At 53.8% G+C, this 14806-nt stretch overlaps 1 protein-coding gene across 2 annotated transcripts in view; it reads left to right on the plus strand.

Moving 5' to 3' along the window:
- Positions 1–14806, plus strand: part of PTPRN (protein tyrosine phosphatase receptor type N) — a 20144-nt gene continuing 5338 nt past the window's right edge. The window contains exons 1-19 of one of the 2 annotated variants that reach the window (XM_040640184.1): positions 1–130; positions 1573–1623; positions 1854–1967; positions 5064–5160; positions 6084–6345; positions 6432–6786; positions 7215–7346; positions 7949–7983; positions 8667–8941; positions 9165–9251; positions 9619–9698; positions 9874–9938; positions 10670–10888; positions 11312–11512; positions 11614–11761; positions 11922–11995; positions 12235–12312; positions 12398–12517; positions 13363–13529. In XM_040640184.1, coding sequence (XP_040496118.1) covers positions 16–130; positions 1573–1623; positions 1854–1967; positions 5064–5160; positions 6084–6345; positions 6432–6786; positions 7215–7346; positions 7949–7983; positions 8667–8941; positions 9165–9251; positions 9619–9698; positions 9874–9938; positions 10670–10888; positions 11312–11512; positions 11614–11761; positions 11922–11995; positions 12235–12312; positions 12398–12517; positions 13363–13529 — 2675 coding nt within the window. In that variant the 5' untranslated portion in view covers positions 1–15. The remainder of the gene's footprint in view (positions 131–1572; positions 1624–1853; positions 1968–5063; positions 5161–6083; positions 6346–6431; positions 6787–7214; positions 7347–7948; positions 7984–8666; positions 8942–9164; positions 9252–9618; positions 9699–9873; positions 9939–10669; positions 10889–11311; positions 11513–11613; positions 11762–11921; positions 11996–12234; positions 12313–12397; positions 12518–13362; positions 13530–14806) is intronic. The other variant, XM_040640176.1, reaches the window with a different exon arrangement.

Consider the following 14806-nt stretch of genomic DNA (forward strand, 5'->3'; position numbering starts at 1 on the left):
GCCGAACCCAGAAGGATGCGGCGCCCGCTGCGGCCTGGGGGTCCCGGGGGATCCGGGGGTCTCCGGGTGCTCCTCTGCCTCCTGCTGCTGAGCAGCCGCCCGGGAGGCTGCAGCGCCATTAGTGCCCACGGTCAGGAGGAAATGCGGGGGGTGGGGTGGGGGGTGGAGTGTGGTGCCGAGAGCAAAACTCGGTGGGGGGGTGGGGAGGGGTGTCACGAAGGTCGGAAGCTCAGGTAGAATATATGTCTGGAGCAGAGTAGGGGGAAGCACTGGGAGGTGAGGAAGATGAGAGGGCGTCTGAGAGGAAAGGGGCGTAGGCCTGGAGGTGGGGCTGGGAATACGGGGGCGGGACCTAAGAGAAGCAGGCTCAGGGCAAGATTGCGGGTTTGGGAGGAGGAATGGGGTGCATATGGACAGAAGGCTTTAAAGACTGGCCACAAGACCACGGGAGAAGTCGCGCTGAGGCGCCAAAGAAGTGGTGACGCGCTGAGGGATTGGGAGTGGGAGGTAGGGGTAGGATGTCCTGATGTCCGGGCAGTAGGAGTTGGGGGTCCTAGCTCCCAGGAAAGGATCAGGCCGAAGGAGGGGTCAGGGTTTCTCTTTAAGCTTAGAGAGGCAGATTGCTGCGATCTGATCTCCAATAAGAGGAGGACGGCTTGGGGAGGCGGCAAAAGAGGGTGAAGAGAGAAGGGTCCTTTCCTGTCCCCCTCCCCACAGCCAGGCTGGTGCTGACTCACATCTGAGCGGACAGAGACAGTCAGCGCTGACTCATGGGCCGGGGGAGGGTGGGGTGGTGGGGCGCGTGGGGGAAGGGGCGCAGCCTCATCGTCTGACGCTCTCCTTCCCCACCTGGCTTGGAGGCCAATGCGGGGTACTTCCTGTGGCGCTGTGGGTTGGTAGGGTGGCAAATGAAGTCTGGAACGGCGGAGGGGTCAGGTCTTGAGGAGACTCCTGACCCTAGCGCCCTTCCCTCCCCCATAACTGCTTCCAGGCTAGCTAGCCCTCGGCAGCGCCCGACTCAGAGCTTCAGGACCGCGGAGAGCGGTAGTGGCTCTGGGGCCGCTGACAGTAGGGACATTGTGGGGAACATTGCTTTAGAGACACCCCAACCATACCCCTTTCCCACACGGAGGGAAGGTGTGCTAGGGTTTCCATCTCTTTCGAGTCCCAGACCATTATAGTTAGAATGCTTTTGGAGATTTGGGGTGGGGGGAGTCCTGTTTTCCTCAGAATTTGGCTAAAAATTCCCCCCATAGTAATTCTATGAAAGTAGAAGTATATGATCCTCCACTACTTCCTGCACCTGGAAGCCTTCTCCCCATCACTCAGTTAGGCAAACTGAGGCATTTAGGGAAAGGATCCAGATTCTCAGATCCTTAAAAATCCAAAGCCAGATTTTGTGCTTCCTTCTCTTAAGAATTCTAGGCCTCTTCCCTACTCTTCTCCCAGCTTAAAACCCTTCTTAGGATGAAAGAATGAACCCCATCTGTTTCCCCCTTTCCCAGCCTGTCCATCCTCTGACCATTCTATGTGTGTGGGTGTCTGAGCCTCTGCTTGGTTTTCCCTCTACAGGCTGTCTGTTTGACCGCAGACTCTGCTCTCACCTTGAAGTCTGTATTCAGGGTGAGTGAGGCCCAGGCATAAGATTTACAAGACAGGGGACACAACAAGAAAGAAGTGTGGGGGAGATCTGGAAGGGGAAAGGGGTACTAGGGGAGAAGAGGGAATGGCCTGAAAGAGCAGAGTTCTCTGAAGCCAAGAGAGAAGATGGAGAGAGTGATGCCCATTTGCAACCTGGATTTTGGAAAGCCTCTTGTCCAAGCCCCCTGCTGACACCACTTTTGTGCTCTTAGATGGCTTGTTTGGACAGTGCCAGGTGGGAGTGGGGCAGGCCCGGCCCCTTTTGCAAGTCACCTCCCCAGTTCTTCAGCGCTTACAAAGTGTGCTCCGACAGCTCATGTCCCAAGGTGAGGTCTAGCTGCACTGAAGGAAAGACACTGGAACTTGGTTAAATAAGGGTGGGGAAGTGAGGGGCCACCTGACTCAAGAATTTATCTTCATGAAACATTCTTATCACACCTACTTTTAGAGTCTCACCTTCCTAGACCTTGCTGGAGAAGGGGGCAAGACAGAAGTGGGAGTAGAACCATAGAGATGGACTGTTCACACTTGGACTCTTTGGAGTTGTCTAGAGGAGTCCTCCACAGAAGGAGCCACTGGAAGAGGCCAGTGTCCATCTCCTTAGGACCAGCCCACTCCCTGGAACTGTCTGAGTGCTCCAGAACCATGAATTCTGGTTGGCTGGCTCCCCACCCATCAAATTCACTCATTCAGAAACTATTTATTGAGTATTTACTATTTGGCAAACTTAGTTTTAGGTGCTTGGGATGTATCAGGGAGTAAAACAGACAAAGATCTCTGTCTACTGGGGCTTACATTTTGGAGGGTAAGGGGAATACAATATATAAATTAGAAAATATATAGTATATTATAAGGTGATAAGTGCCATGGAAAAAACAGATATTACAGCATGATAGAGAGGTCAGAAATGGTAGGGTACAAAGCTTCAGTATCAAATTGAGTGGTAAAGGTAGACCTTATTGAGACTATGAAATTTGAACAAAGACATCAAGGAAGTGCAGGTGTTTTCCTGAAGGTTATCTGGGGGCAGTGTTTCAACTTGATCAAAGAGCTAGAACAAAAGCCTTTACTAAAGCAGGAGCATGAGTTTGAGGAATACCATGGAGAACATCTCTATGGTCTGGCTGTAGAGGAGTGATAGGAAAGTAGAAGATGCAGTCAGGTAGGTGTTGGGGTAAGGGATGCAGAACATCGTAGGGACTTATAAGAGAATGTATGGATGGATGTTGTCTTTACTGTGAGTAAAAGAGGAACCCATGACAAGGTTTTGAGCGTAGGGGTGCATAATCTCACCTCTTCTTCAAAAGGATCATGCTTGTTGCTGTTGAGAATAGATGGAAAGGAGTCAAGGGTAGAGCAGGGAGATCATTAAAAGCTACCACAATAATTCATGTAAGAGATGAATGTGGTATGGACCAGGTGGTTGTGGGGAGGTAGAAAGGAATGACAGAATTCTGCATATATTTTAAAGGTAATAAGCATGAATTCATGAAATATTGGACAATGCTGTGAAAGAAAGGGAAGTGTCAAGGATGACACCAGGTTTTATTGCCTGAATAATTGGGTTAATGGGGATGTCATTAACTATCAAAGGATCAACTTGGGGAAGGGGGTGTTTAGTTTTGAATATACTGAATTTAAGATGTTCATTCAAGTAGAGTGGGAAGTTAAGAGTATGAGATTGGATTTTGAAAGAGAGATGGAGAATTCTGGAGTGGAGATAGGAATTTGGAATTTTTTGGCATATTAATGACAATTAAACTCATGAAGTAAATGAGATAACCAAACAATTTAGTGTATATGAAGAAGAAGCCTAGAGAATTATAATATTAAGGGTACCAGGACAAGGAGTGGAACCAACAAGGGAGACCGAGAAGGGGAAGCCAAGGAGGTAGGAGGAAAAACAAGAATGTTCAGTGTCCTAGAGGCCAAGTGGAAGTGTATCACAGAGGAAGGGGTGATCAATAGTGTCAAATAATGATGGTAGGTGAAGATGAGATCGGAGAATTAGCCACTGGCTTTAGATAAGCAGAAGCCACTGGTGATTTGTGTGAAAATAGTTTTGGTAGAATAGGTGGGAGTATAATCCTGAATAGAGTGGATTAAGAGGGAGGAAGAGGAAAAGAACTGGATACATCCAGCAGAGATAACACTTTCAAGGAGTCTTGCCGCAAAGAAAACAAAAGAAATGGAGTGATCACTGGAGAGGAATGTGGGGTCATGCATTAACTTTTTTTTTAAGGTTTTATTCCTTTATTTGTCAGAGAGAGAGAGCACAAGCAGGGGGAGCCTCAGGCAGAGGGAGAAGTAGGCTCCCCGCTGAGCAAGGAATCGATGAGGGACTCGAGTCCAGGACCAGAGCTGAAGGCAGACACTCAACCGACTGAGCCACACAGGCATCCTCATGCAGTAACTTTTTAAAATGAAAGGAATTCTATCATGTTTGTAAGCTAAAGGGAATAATTCAGTAGAGAACAGAGGAAAATGATCATGTAGGAAATAGGGGGAAATTGCGGAAAAGATGTTCTTAAGTAGGTAGTGTGGGATGAAATCCAGTGCTCAAGTGGAGGAATTGGCTTTAGATAGGATGAGTTATCTAATGTTCAGAGGCAAGAAGGCAGGTAGGGATGCTAGTCAATCTTAGAATGTGAGTTAGGAGCAGTACAGACCGTTAACTCAGAAGAAAGGAAGAAGGAATGGGGGTGGAAAGTGGGAGATTATGCCTTTAGAATAGGTAACTGACCTTTCCTGAGAGCAGTTTCATGAAAGGAAAGAGTCAGACAGGAGATCTGCCCCAGCATAAGGTGATTAATGGTGGTGGTGGTGGTGGTGGTGGTGGTAGTGGTGGTGAAGGTTTAAAATGTGTGTAGTGCTTTTGAGTTTTGTAAGCACTTTCATTTCTCTGATTGCATTTGATCTTCACAATAGCCATACAAAGTATGCATTATTCCCACTTTCCAAAGAAAAGTAAGGTTCAGAATAGAAATGATGATGATGATGATGATGATGGTGATGATAGCAGCTGTTCAAAGTACACTATATGACAGGTACTGTTCTTACCATGTTACATTGGGTTATTTTAATTATCACAATCTTAGGAGGTATAAACCCCCATTTTACAGATGAGAGAATTGAGGCTCAGATAGGTTCAGCAATTTGCCCAAAGTTGCACAATAAGTAAATAGCAGAGGATTCAAACTTAGTCTCACTGGAGTCAGTCTGACTCCAAAATCTACACCTGAGTGTGGGAAGAGGACAGCTCAGATCACCCACCAGGTCTCTGGACCACCTCCACTGCGCCTCTGCTCTGCCAAACTCAGTATGCTGCAGGGTAGGGAGTATGGTTTTGATTTCCACTGGTCCCTGTTACTGGGTCCTCAGTCTGTTTCGAGCCAACCTCACCCTATCCTGTCCCCTGGCAGGATTGTCCTGGCATGATGACCTCACCCAGTATGTGATCTCCCAGGAGATGGAACGCATCCCTAGGCTTCACCCCCCAGAGCCCCGTCCAAGGGACAGGTAGGCATCCTTTCTCAATAGGTCTAGCGTGGCAAGGCTGGTGGGTCTGTGGTCCTGTCCTGATGGACAGAGGGAAGCGGGAGGGAAGTGGGCACCAAGGTCAGCAGCCTCAGGCATGGGTAAAAGAGGTCAGGAGTGGTCATCTGACATGTTCACATGCTCGGTATGAGCTGAGCTCACCCCCAGGGCTCCACCCAAACAGAAAGAAAAAAAAAATTTTGAAAAACTTGGACATTTCATAATTTAAAAGAAGCATCAAAGGAGTCAGCATGGACAAATGAGAATTTTGTCATACAGAAAAAGTTTAATGTTCCATTTCATTACTATGTGGAAGTGTATGTGGGGAGACCATCGTCTTTCTGTGGTTAGGGCCTCTGAAGGCATTGTTCAGACCCTGCAAGCAGAGGAAAGTCAACGAGGGCCAGGGGCTCCAATGATGATAGCAGGATGAAAAAGGCAGAATGGGGTAGGAGGGGAGAGCTGGGGGGGAACAGTACTGAATGTTTGAACTGAAAGCTTGAACTCACACTTGGAGAGCCAAGTGTGGGGATATAAATACAGTGGGGAGCAGGGCAAACTGCAGCCACAGTTTATCTATAAAGGTACCTGGCTGCCTTCCTCTGCACCCATTCTCTCCTCCTTTCCTCATCTCACACTCCCCTAACTTCCACCACTGTGTTTCGGGGACCTAGGCATGCTTACCAGGGAGGCAATGACCTGTGCCCAGGCTTGGCTTTCTGGCCCTGCCCCATGCTACTCTCTCTTCCCCCGAGCCTATCTCCTTTCTTAAAAGGTCACATTTACTCTAAACTGCTGAGCCTATCTGGTCCCACCATCTCTGCCTCCTGTAGGCTCTGTAGGCCCTTGCCCCCCACAACCAACACACACACACACACACACATACACTTTGCTTTCTTCCCCAGATCTGGCTTGGTGCCCAGGAGACCTGGTCCCGCTGGGGAGCTGCTTTTACAGGGCATCCCTACTGGCTCCACCCCTGCAGCCCAGCACCGGCTTCCTCAACCTCCAGTGGGTGGGGGTGGAGCTGGGGTGGGCTCTCCACTCTCCCCTCTGCAGGCTGAACTGCTGCCCCCTCTCTTGGAGCACCTGCTGCTACCCCCGCAGGCCCCCCACCCTGCTCTGAGTTATGAACCTGCCCTGCTGCAGCCCTACTTGTTCCATCAGGTGAGCCTTAAACACTGGCCCCACCCCAACACCTATCCCCGAGCCCTGATATCTGCTCTTACCTGGATCTCTGATTTCCCCCACAGTTTGGCTCCCGCGATGGCTCCCGGGGCTCAGAGGGCTCTCCAGGGATGGTCAGTGTCGGCCCCCTGCCCAAAGCCGAACCCTCTACTCCCTTCAGCAGAACTGCCTCCAAAGGCATGTTTGGGGCTCACTCTGACCACTCCTATGGGGACCCTCCAGGGCCTTCCCCTGGTCAACTTTTCCAGGAGTCAGGGCTTCTCTACCTGGCCCAGGAGCTGCCAGTGCCCAGCAGGGCCAGGGCACCAAGGCTGCCAGAGCAAGGGGGCAGCAGCCGGGCAAAGGACTCCTCAGAGGGCTATGAGGAGGAAGGGCTAGAAGGTCGCAGGGAGAAACCCCCTTCTTCAGCAGAGCAGCCAGGTAACAGAGTTCTCAGCGTTGGTTCCCTTCCTGTGGGGGCTGCATTCGGGGGCTCCTTCCTAACGATCCATGCGTTTGTTAATTTGTCCTTAAAGTCCTTCATCTATTTAACTAATGTCTACTGACAACCTGATCTGTGCCAGGCACTAGGTAGGCAGTGGGGATACGGTGGGGGATGGTGGAGATGACATAACTCTTCTTCAGCTGGAGAGTCAAGATGTCCATGGTGGGCCTGACGTTTGGTCTTGGCCCTAAGAAGGCCTTTCCCCCAAAGTGTGGACAAGGGCTGGAAGGTGGAGGGCATCAGTGTCCTGGTGTTTGAGAAGAAGCTCTTAAGTGTGCTAGTACCCTCCCACCCCCAAGTGCACCCCACAAGTTCATCTCACCGCCACCATCTCGCCATAAGCTCTGTGTCTGGCTCCCAGCAGACGTGACTCTGCAGAGACTGGCAGCGGTGCTGGCGGGCTATGGGGTAGAGCTGCGTCAGCTGACCCCTGAGCAGCTCTCCACCCTCTCAACCCTGCTGCAGCTACTGCCCAAGGGCGCAGCACGAAATCTGGGTGAGTGTCCGGGCAGAGAGACTAGCAACCACCAGCGCCACGATGGCCTCTTGCCCCACCTCCCAGACCACAGGGAGCAGCCTAGAGGGGAAGGTCAGGGGCAGAGAAGGGAGTTCCTTTGAGACACGAGCACAGGGTCTTTGCCTCCCAAGGGCAGGAAGCAAGGGAGTGAGGTGGTGAGCTGAGTTAGAGCGGTAAAGAACTGGGGGGTGGGAGTAATAGAAGAAGAAGCCAACAGGGGGTATGAGCAGGGATCAGGAGGCACCAAGGAAGGTGGGTGGATGATAACAGCCTCTAAGGAAGAGAGTGGCCAATGCCAAGTGAAGCCAATAATTGATGGATAGGGGGAGGACTGAACAAAGAATAGTTTTGAGAGGCCAATAACTCCAGAAGGAGCAGATAAAACCATTACAAGGTAGAAGCAAACAGGCACGAGACCATGCTTAGGATGAGACCAAAGACAGGGCTGGGTCACTGACTGAGGGAAAGGAGGCCACAGCAGGTGCAACAGGCTCAGGGCCTCTGGCCCTTTCCTCTACCTGTGTTATATGGACCTTCACCTTGGCCCTTTGCCCAGAGTCTTGTTTTTCCTGTCTCTACAGGAGGGGTTGGAAATGTTGGAGCTGACGTCAAGAAAGTGAGTTTGCGGCACCTCCCTGGTCCATAGTGCCCCTAGTAGCCAACCCCCTTGTCAAAATTTGAATCTCAGCGTTCAGACCCAGATCTGTATTCTCCAACCCTCCTCATATGGGGGGAAACCAAGGCCCCGAGACTGCAAGTCCTTGCCTTAAGATCTCACCTCAAGTTGATGGTAGAGCTGGGTCTAGACGCTAGAATTCGCAGTTCGCTGCTTTTTTCACTACAGTCATGTCAGACCCTGCTCTGAAGATCCCTAGGTGAAGAGGGGATTTGCATGCAGGCTCCTGACCCCCCTGTAGCCTGAGGAGCTCTATCTTTTTCACATGTTCAACTTCTGAGATTTTGTGGCTAAGCAGAAATCTAAAAACCATTACCTACCTGTTCATCTCTCCAAACACCACCTTCCCTCATTCCAGAGGTTCTCCCCACTCTAGCTCCATCTGGTGGATCATTACTGACCATGTTGCATTCATTCAATCATTTGTTTATTCATTCATTCATCCATCTGACTCACTTTTCTGGGTGACCTCCCTGTGCCCAGTGCTGCCTTGGGCCCTGGGGGTAGAAAGAAACAAGTCCCAAGGTCCTCTTTAGGGACCTCAGAGTCCCTAAGATATGGAAGCCCCCCCCCCATCCCCTATACTATCCAGAGACCACACCTCTGTCCTCTTTTCTAAACAGACAGTGGAGGAGCGGGTGCAGGGTGAAAACACGGCGGAGCCTCCAGCCCCCACGCCCTCCCTGCCTGGATACCCCACTGCCAGCCCCACTTCCAGTAAAGCCCAGGAGGTGCTGAGCTCTGGATCCTCCAAGCCCCCCAAAGCTGCTAACCACCTTGACGCGCCTGTCCTGCTAGAGAAGAAAAGTCCACTGGGCCAGAGCCAGCCCACAGTGGTGAGGCAGCCATCAGCCCAGCCATTGGCAGAGGAGTATGGCTACATTGTCACTGACCAGAAGTAAGGGCTTCAGCCTGGGGAAGCCTTCCAGCCCGCCCCACCTCTGCCCTCTGGGGAGGGGGGTGTTATGTGGGCTGGCCTGCCTGGCAAGAAAAAGAGAGCAGAAATCCAGATGAGAAGTGGACACAGGGTAGGCTCCTCTACACCCCTGGAGGTAGCTTGTTTCAAGAAAGTGGCCAAGAGGATCCCCACTTTCCTTCCTCTCCCTGCTCCCCACCTCCAGGCCCCTGAGTCTGGCTGCAGGAGTGAAGCTGCTGGAGATCCTAGCTGAGCACGTGCACGTGTCCTCGGGCAGCTTCATCAACATCAGGTGGGGCTGCTATCTAGCCGGGGTGGCAAGGATCTAGAAGGTAGCTTGAGGGGACAGGTGGCTGGAGGGGCTCAGGAAGGAAGGGAGGACAAAGTCTTGGGTAAGTGGCCAAGGTGGGGTCAGAGATGCTCACAGCTGCATTGAAGATACCCCCCACAACACACACACACACACACACACACACACACACACTCACACTCACACACTCTGGATGCTGGCCTCACCCAGCGTTTCCCTCAAACATCCCTGTAAGGCATCTCTGATCAGCCTCAGCTTCATCCTCTTGTGGGGAGAGGGCCAGAGCTGGCCTCTCTGTTAGTCTGGGGTCTGTGATGGGTGAGGCATTAATGTAGCTCCTGTTTGGCAGTGTGGTGGGACCGGCCCTCACCTTCCGCATCCGACACAATGAACAGAACCTGTCTTTGGCTGATGTGACCCAGCAAGCCGGTAAATACTGCCTGGTCCCAGCCCCAGCCTTAGTAGGACACACCCAGGCCTGTGGCTGATGCCCCCCTTGAAATATTCCCAACACACACGGGCCCTGCCTGCCACCTAGCATAGCATGACGTGGGGTGGAGACCACCTGGAGCTGGAGAGAGTCAGACCCACATCTTCCCTGCAGGGCTGGTGAAGTCGGAACTGGAAGCACAGACAGGGCTCCAGATCTTGCAGACAGGAGTGGGACAGGTATGAGTTAACGGAAGAATCAGCTGAAATCCCGAAGGGCTGACACTGCCCACAAGAGATGGGGGCAAACTTGGCAGGAAAACCGGAGCTGAAACCTCTTGTACTTACCTGGCTGGCCCACAGGCTTTGCCTAAGCAGCCCTCCCCTTGCAGTTCTCTTTCTGGCCAGCAGATGGCCCCAGTGGCGGCGGCTGCTCCTCCTCCCCTCCCCTCCCCTCTCCCTCTTTCTCCCCTACCTCTTCCTCCTGAAGGGCACGACCAGCCTTCCATAGGAAGGCCTCCCGCTTGGAAGAACCACCTCAAGTGTCCATAGCCTTCTGGAGCAAAGGTTTTAATTTCCGAGGGAACACCCCCTGCAGTAAGGACGTTAAACTCAAAATACATTTCTATTCTGCATCCAGCACTGATGCCTCACATTCTACTATTCTATTCCATGCCACTCTTCCAAACTTCTCTACATTCATTTTTTAAATGCAAAAACTCCTCGTGGGGGGTCATCCACTAAGTTTCAGACAGTGCAGTATGGTCGAGTTGGTCTGATGGGGATGGAGAAGGAGGATTTGGGGTCTATCTGAGCCCTTCTGCCTGGGCCACTGTGCCCTTGCCCTCCCAGCTTTGCCCTTGGAGATACCCTAACAGGGAGTGTGGCATGGGGAGGGGGACAGGGGTTGAGGAACAGCTCCTAAATCTCCCCCGCCACTGCCCGCCTTGATTCTAGCCTTGTTCCCACAGAGGGAGGAAGCAGCTGCAGTCCTTCCCCGACCAGCCCACAGCACCTCTCCCATGCGCTCAGTGCTACTCACTCTGGTGGCCCTGGCAGGTGTGGCCGGGCTGCTGGTGGCTTTGGCAGTGGCTTTGTGTGTGCGGCAGCATGCACGGCAGCGGGACAAGGAGCGCCTGGCAGCCCTAGGGCCCGAGGGGGCCCATGGTGACACTACCTTTGAGTACCAGGTGTGTGGCCCCAGAAGCTTGTTGATGAGAGGGGATCTGGGAGTCTGGGTCTCACATGGGGTGAGGGTGGGGTGTTGGATGGGGAGTGAGCACCCATCCCTGGGAATACCCCGGCTGGGGCTACAGAAACCCAGGCAGGGGTGTTGTAGGGACATTGTGAATGGAGGGGAATTGGGAGCAGATGCTTCCTAAGGTTCTTCCCGGTGCAAGACTTCTGGGATTCCACTCTAATCTCTGAGGTTGTCAGAGGCACCACCCAAAACAGAACAGCCTTGAAAAGAACGGGGGCCAGAGCAGCAGAGCCTCCCCCAGGGAAGATGGGTTTCATACCAAATCAGTCAGGAATGAGCCTAGAATGGAGCCCAGGACATTGTTGAAAGGGCTTCAGGGGCCCTGGGGCCCTGCCTGATCTTTCTTCTGCAGGACCTGTGCCGCCAGCACATGGCCACAAAGTCTCTGTTCAACCGGGCAGAGGGTCCGCCGGAGCCTTCTCGGGTGAGCAGCGTGTCCTCCCAGTTTAGTGACGCAGCCCAGGCCAGCCCCAGCTCCCACAGCAGCACACCGTCCTGGTGCGAGGAGCCCGCCCAGGCCAACATGGACATCTCCACGGGACACATGATTCTGGTCAGGACAGGGCCGGGGCCCAGAGGGGGTGAAGGGACGGGATGGTAAAAGAGGCGGGGCCCGGTGGTGTGGGCCAGAGCCAGGCTGTGGGATCCCTGCAGGCGTACATGGAGGACCACCTGCGGAACCGGGACCGCTTGGCCAAGGAGTGGCAGGCCCTGTGTGCCTACCAGGCAGAGCCCAACACCTGTGCCACGGCCCAGGGGGAGGGCAACATCAAAAAGAACCGCCATCCTGACTTCCTGCCCTGTGAGTGAGTCCTGCTGGCCAACCTGGCCCAGCCCTCTCTCCGCTGGGTGCTCCAGAGGCTTGGGGGAGGGGCTGGGCTCCTGGCTCAGGCCAAGTGGCAGAGGTACAAGGACCCCGATAACTGGAGGGGCATCTGAGGTGGGATATGGGGTCTGTGCAGATGATCACGCTCGCATCAAGCTGAAGGTGGAGAGCAGCCCTTCTCGGAGTGATTACATCAACGCCAGCCCCATTGTAAGTGGCCCTGGCTCCAGGCCCCTCCTCCACTCCATTTTTATCCTGCCTGCATACACTCCCATTTCCTTACGGTCACCATCCACCCCAACTGAGGCCCTGGAATTATGGTGCCTGATATCCTGGCATGGAAATGGGCGGTTCTCCAGCTGTCCCAGATCCTGACCCACTCCCTTCGACCAAGCCTCTCCATAGTGGCATTTGCCATTCTGGCTCATGATGCATCTTCCCTGCCCCAGATTGAGCATGACCCTCGGATGCCAGCCTACATAGCCACACAGGGCCCACTGTCCCATACCATCGCAGACTTCTGGCAGGTTAGTTCTTGGAAGGAGGGCTTCTCCAGGGATCAGTGATCTTTGATGGCAGCCAGAGAGGTTAGAATGGAGTCTTTGTCCCTAGATGGTGTGGGAGAGTGGCTGCACCGTCATCGTCATGCTGACCCCGCTGGTGGAGGATGGTGTCAAGCAGTGTGACCGCTACTGGCCAGATGAGGGGTCCTCCCTCTACCACGTATATGAGGTCAGCCAGACCCCATGGCCGGGGGACGATGGGAATGGAGGCAGTGGATGGTGAACCATTCATACATGTATGAATGCATACGCACACACACATACATGTACTATACATTTACATGATAAATGTAAATGTCCAGGCCCAGAAGCGGGACCTATGATGAAACGTACAGAAATAAAACTATAAAACCACCAAAACTGAGGTAGGAAGCTGGGAGCCGAGAGTATATGAGACAGGGAAGAGAAGTAAAACCAAAGACCAACATTAAGACCTACATTAACCGAGCCTCGTTTAGCTCTAAGTTTCCAAAGCGAAGAAAGAAATAACCATCAGTGACAAATAGAATAGAAACAAACTTTGTCAGGTGAGAGGATAGGTAGTGGGGGGCGGGGACTGGGGAGAGGCAAAGCGGAGGAAAGAGGAACAGATTCCTGACACATGGAAGGTGACCCCCCCCACCCCGTCACACTCAGAGACAACAGAAGCTTCTCATCACCAGGGGAGCACCGGATAGTAGTTTTTCATCATCAGATGAGCACTCAGCAGTCTTTTTAAAAAAGCTTTTCTTTTTAAAATTGGTGTTGCTCATGGTCAAAGAAAAAAAAACGAATAAAAATATAGAATCTCATCAAGGTTTATGGTGCGTGTAGCACAGACACTTTGCTAGACTCTCTGAGGAAGAGGAACGAGGAACTCTGACCTCAGGAAGCCCACAATAGCTGTGTCTGGGTGGAAAAGCCCCCCCCCCCCTGGGTAGGCTGCGGGAGGATTTAGAGTTGGAGCCGGCCCCGGAGGCTGGGGGGCTCTGGAAGGGCGCCGCCGTGCTCAGGCCTCGGCCCGCCCCTCGGCAGGTGAACCTGGTGTCGGAGCACATCTGGTGCGAGGACTTCCTGGTGCGCAGCTTCTACCTGAAGAACGTGCAGACGCAGGAGACGCGCACGCTCACGCAGTTCCACTTCCTCAGCTGGCCGGCAGAGGGCACTCCGGCGTCCACCCGGCCGCTGCTGGACTTCCGCAGGTGAGGGGCGGGGGGAGGGCGGGGAGAGAGCGGCCGGCGAGCGGGGGGCCCGGGAGCTGGGCGTCCCCGCGGCGCCGCAGACCACCAGCCCCCTCTCCGGGGGCCCTGGTCTTGTGAGGGGGGCCCTCCAGCCCGGCCTGGAGCGTCCGCCTCGGACCTCCAGCCACCCCCTTCCAGACCCCGCAAGCCCGGACGGCTGCTCAGGCTGGCTGTGTGCGTCCGTCCACCCCGCGCTCCCGCTCCCGCGCTGCTCTCGCTCTGCTCTACTGCCCGCTGGGTCCCCCTCGCCCCCTGTCTCTCCCTGCCTCCCCGCGTCCGGCTCCTGCATTACCCCCGCCCCCAAGAAGGACCCACCTTTTAGTTCAAGCTCCCTCCCTCTCGCCTTCTCTCCCTCTCCTGAGTCCCGGCTCCCGTCTCTCCTGTTCGTCGCCTCCAGGGCTGCTCTTTGCGATCTCCAGCATATTCTGTGTGTCTGCTGTTCCCTTGTCTCTCACTCCCTCCTGCACATCTGTCCTTCTGCATCCCTCGCTGTTTCTTTGCCTCTGTTATTTCTCCCCCGTCTGTCTTGCCTTCCTTTCCGTCTCTCTCCCCTCCCCCTGCCTCTCCCCTCATCTCTTTGCCTCTCCCACTGTCTCTGAGTCTGTCCCACTTTCTATCTCCATCTTTCCTGCCCTGCTCCTCTTCCCTGTTCCGTCCCTTCTCTCCCCGCTATCTCCACCTCCCTGCCCTCCCTGCCTGTGTCTCTCCCTCCCTCTGTCTCCCCGCTCTGTCCTCTGTCCGTCTTCCCCCTTCCTCCTCTGTCTCTCTCCCTCTCACGGCTGCCAGTGTCATTTTTGTGATCTGCAGCTAGTGTTCTCTCTCCAGTTGCATAGTCACAAAAGTGATCATTGGCAGGCGTGGCCGCTGCATGGACAGGACAATCCAATCAGGACTTGTGGGCCCAGGGGCCCTTTGAAGGCTGCTGGGACAGCTGGGGGCAGGGGGCGGCGGTGCTTGGAGGAGACCAACACTATCAAAGTCAGTGCGGAGGATCTCAGGATTCCTGGGGCCTCGGTGGGTGCTGGGACAGGAAGCTAACTAGGGACTTTCCCTGTTCCGACCACAAAACCCCCACCTGGCCAGTCCTCCAGCATCCCCAGTCTTCCCCCTCGCCCACCCTGCAGCCTTCCGGCTTCTCTGCCTCTTGCCAGGCTGGCCTGAGGTCTCAAGGCGCTGGGCAGAGAGCAGAGGAGTGGAGCTGGGGTGGGAAGCTGGGGATAGTTTCGTTTCTTTTCTTT

This window comes from Ursus maritimus, unplaced genomic scaffold (genome assembly GCF_017311325.1).
Source record: "Ursus maritimus isolate PB19 unplaced genomic scaffold, ASM1731132v1 scaffold_1, whole genome shotgun sequence".
In the NCBI taxonomy this organism is placed as follows: Eukaryota; Metazoa; Chordata; class Mammalia; order Carnivora; family Ursidae; genus Ursus; species Ursus maritimus.